The sequence below is a fragment of the Musca autumnalis genome, unplaced genomic scaffold, assembly GCF_047663935.1.
Source record: "Musca autumnalis isolate F117 unplaced genomic scaffold, ASM4766393v1 scaffold_4, whole genome shotgun sequence".
Classification (NCBI taxonomy): Eukaryota; Metazoa; Arthropoda; class Insecta; order Diptera; family Muscidae; genus Musca; species Musca autumnalis.
The window spans coordinates 238,598,649-238,602,445 of NW_027411977.1; the positions used below are offsets into that span (position 1 = coordinate 238,598,649).

Genomic DNA, 3,797 nt, shown 5'->3' on the forward strand with positions numbered 1-3,797 from the left:
TTTGAACACTGGAATTGACAGTTGAAATCGAGTGGATTTCGTAAATGTAAACATGGTATAAACCTGGGGCTCGATTCTGTTTCTATGAAAATGTGAAATGAAAACTTTTATAAAGGAAAAGGCAGTCAAATGAAAAAAATTATAAAGGAAATATTTTTCACTTCAAATTTTCATAGAACAAGAATCCAGGCCGTTGTGTGCAACACATAGAGAAATAGAACAAGAGAAGTTTTTGGGCATCAATGCCAAACGAAACATTTTACCCAAACATTGGATGTATTTACAGTTTAAAGGAACAGACCATTAAATTCTAATTTCCATTCCATATTCTATGAAACACAGGACTACTATGTAGGTTCATGCTTATTTGTCTGAAATATTTCCTTTAAAAGGTTTGATATTATCCGAAATTATAGTACGTTTAATTTCATGGCGTATATGTCAAATAATATCCCGGTTACACTTAACTGGGTTAAGCCAGTCAATTTCATAGCGCAAACGTCAAATAAATCCTCATGAAGTGGGTTAACCCGGCAAAAAACTCTAGTGTAACCCTACTATAAATCAAGGCCTGCGTACATAAGCTGCCTTGCCTGCTTACCTTGCTTACTCCGGATAAAAGAATAAAAAAGAAAAGGGCAACCCAGTTATCGTAGTAAAAAATAGTAGCTTGTTGCAGGTTCTGGAACAGAGCATTTGTGTTGTTTTTTAGATCATTTATGTTTGTTTTGTTTTCATTGGTATGAGAAACACAACAAACGCGAATGGTAAAATAAGGAGGACACGCAAAAATCTTAAATTTCACGCTAACGTGTATGGACACTAAGTCCCGGGCCACACTAGAATAATTTCACTGAAATTTTAAAATGAAATTATGAGTCTCTAGATTGAGTTCCATAGTCTCGGTCCACATTAGCGTGAATTTCATTAAAAAATTTCATGAAATTAGGTGTTCTTAAATCGAATTCCCCACTACAGCAATTTTATGATTTTACTCTACTATGGACGTCGATCTAGAGACGCATAATTTCATATCAAAATTTCAGTGAAATTACTGTAGTGTGGCCCGGGACATAGTAGAGTAAAATCATGAAATTGCTGTAATGGGGAATTCGGCCTAAGAACACCTAACTTCATTAAATTTTTTAATGAAATTTACTCTAGTGTGGACCGGGACTAACGAAATTTGAAAAGAAACTTTAAGTCCCGGTCCACACTAGCGTGAATTTCATTAAAAAATTGCATGAAATTAGGCGTTCTTAAATCGAATTCCTCACTGCAGCAATTTTATGATTTTACTCTACTATGGAAGTCGATCTAGAGACGCATAATTTCATGAAATTTTTTCAATGAAATCACTCTAGTGTGGACCGGGACTAACAAAATTGGTTTCAAGAAACATTTGCTAGTCTGACCATCGACAAAGTTCTCTCATGAAAAGCCTTCAGCTGAAAACACATACAACGTTTGAGTAAAGTTTTGTGTTGGGCGTCGAAAAACAACAACAGGGCGACGCCGATACCAAAGTCCGGCGTTGATGTGTTTGCCGGCATATATTTCAAATGAATTTGAATTTTTCGGCATCATGCCCAACAGTGTAAAAACGGCCAAAACGACACAAAACTTTTTCCCAAACGTTGAATGTGTTTTCAGCTTTCCTCTCACTCGTCGTATGTTGAACGCATATACGCTTTTATTTAAGTGTACGATTTACAACACTCCGAAGTTGGTTGCAGTTGATAGCGAAACAAATGTCAATGAATGACGAAGATAATTGACGTTTGGCCATTCTTTTCGTCAAAGACGTCAACGTGAACACATCGTTTTGCTTTGGTGAGTGTGTCACATTTACATATTTTTTTTGTATAAATCTTAAAAAATATAAAACATCCATTGATTTTATACAAAAAAACAATATCCTTTTAATTCCTGCAATGAAGAATATTTAACTAACAATGAACTATCTTTATTTTTTACAGTTCTTAAATTCATATTCTCGAGTCCCTAATTTCACACTTTATTCAAGATGGTTAGGGAGAACAAAGCTGCCTGGAAGGCTCAATACTTCATTAAAGTAGTCGTAAGTATCCTGTTATTCACTATATGAATACAATTGGAACCCAAATGATGTAACAAATTTACGTCTGAATGTCTATCGTCTGAATGCCCAGCTTGAAAAAGCAGAACCCAGGTATTCTGGTAGACTAGAAGTTGCGAAAATGCTCTTAGAGCGCGTCTGATAGTAAACAAAAATATTTTTTTATTCATTTACCTTTGAATGAATTACTAATGATTTAATTCTTTATCCCTTTCCAGGAACTCTTCAACGAATACCCCAAGTGCTTCATTGTAGGTGCTGACAATGTCGGTTCCCGTCAAATGCAACACATCCGTACCAGCCTCCGTGGTATGGGTGTTGTCCTTATGGGTAAGAACACCATGATGCGCAAGGCCATCCGTGGTCATTTGGAGCAAAACGCCCAATTGGAAAAATTGTTGCCCCACATCAAGGGTAATGTTGGTTTCGTCTTCACCAAGGGCGATTTGGCTGAAGTTCGTGACAAATTGTTGGAATCCAAGGTCCGTGCTCCAGCTCGTGCCGGTGCCATCGCTCCATTGCCCGTCATCATCCCAGCCCAGAACACCGGTTTGGGTCCCGAAAAGACTTCTTTCTTCCAAGCCTTGTCCATCCCCACCAAGATTTCCAAGGGTACAATTGAAATCATCAACGATGTCCCCATCTTGAAGCCTGGTGACAAGGTCGGTGCTTCCGAAGCTACCTTGCTTAACATGTTGAACATCTCTCCCTTCTCATATGGTTTGATTGTCAACCAAGTTTACGATTCTGGTTCAATCTTCTCTCCCGAAATCTTGGATATCAAGCCCGAGGATTTGCGTGCCAAGTTCCAAGCTGGTGTTGCCAATTTGGCTGCCGTTTCTTTGGAAATTGGTTACCCCACCATTGCTTCTGCTCCTCACAGCATTGCCAACGGTTTCAAGAACTTGTTGGCTATTGCCGCCACCACCGAAGTGGAATTCAAGGAAGCCACCACCATCAAGGAATACATCAAGGATCCCAGCAAATTCGCTGCTGCCGCTGCTCCAGCTGCTGCTGCCGCTCCAGTTGCCGAAAAGAAGGAAGAAGCCAAGAAAGAAGAATCCGAAGAAGAGGATGATGACGATATGGGCTTGGGTCTCTTCGATTAAGAAGTTCGATTGCACTTTTAACATCAGAACAACAATTTTACCCATGTTCTTGGGTATTTGAGTTGAAGAGATTACGACGATTTGCTGCCATATAAAATAACACCATGTATAACACCTGTATGGCCCCAGTCAGTAGTTGATGTTTTTCGACAAATACCATCCAAACTGTGATTTGTATGCTAATAACCCACTGTTGCAACAAATTATTGTCGCGGTTCTGACAAACCCAATGGCAAGTTGTTGTATACGTGTGGTTGTGCTTAGAAATCGTATATGTTAAAAATAAACATTAAGTCGTAATCTAAAGTTGGGTTTTATTTCTTTTTTGGGTTGGGGTTTTAAATGTCAGTGGCAATGGATTAAAGGACTTTGGGTCATTGTTTTTAGTCATTATTTTTAGTCATTAATTATTGTGGGGCTTTTGGAATCCTTATGGTAAAGGTGACCTTGGGAGTACGTATGACTTGAAATTCCCATAACTCGGGGAGATGGCGCACGGTAAATAGTAGGCTTGAGTGTCGGATAGAAATATTTTCCCCAAGCCTTATTCTGGGAACACGGCCAGGGGCCTAATTACGACATTAGATTCG

The 3,797-nt window shown here is 38.8% G+C and overlaps 1 protein-coding gene across 1 annotated transcript; it reads left to right on the top strand.

Annotated features, from left to right (window-relative positions):
* Positions 1 to 1,722: 1,722 nt before the first annotated feature.
* On the top strand, positions 1,723 to 3,513 carry RpLP0 (ribosomal protein LP0). The gene is made up of 3 exons (XM_073987980.1): positions 1,723 to 1,833; positions 1,980 to 2,080; positions 2,317 to 3,513. Exons 2-3 carry the CDS (start codon positions 2,027 to 2,029, stop codon positions 3,205 to 3,207), a joined length of 945 nt encoding a protein of 314 aa, XP_073844081.1. The 5' UTR covers positions 1,723 to 1,833; positions 1,980 to 2,026; the 3' UTR covers positions 3,208 to 3,513.
* The last annotated feature ends 284 nt before the right edge of the window (positions 3,514 to 3,797 follow it).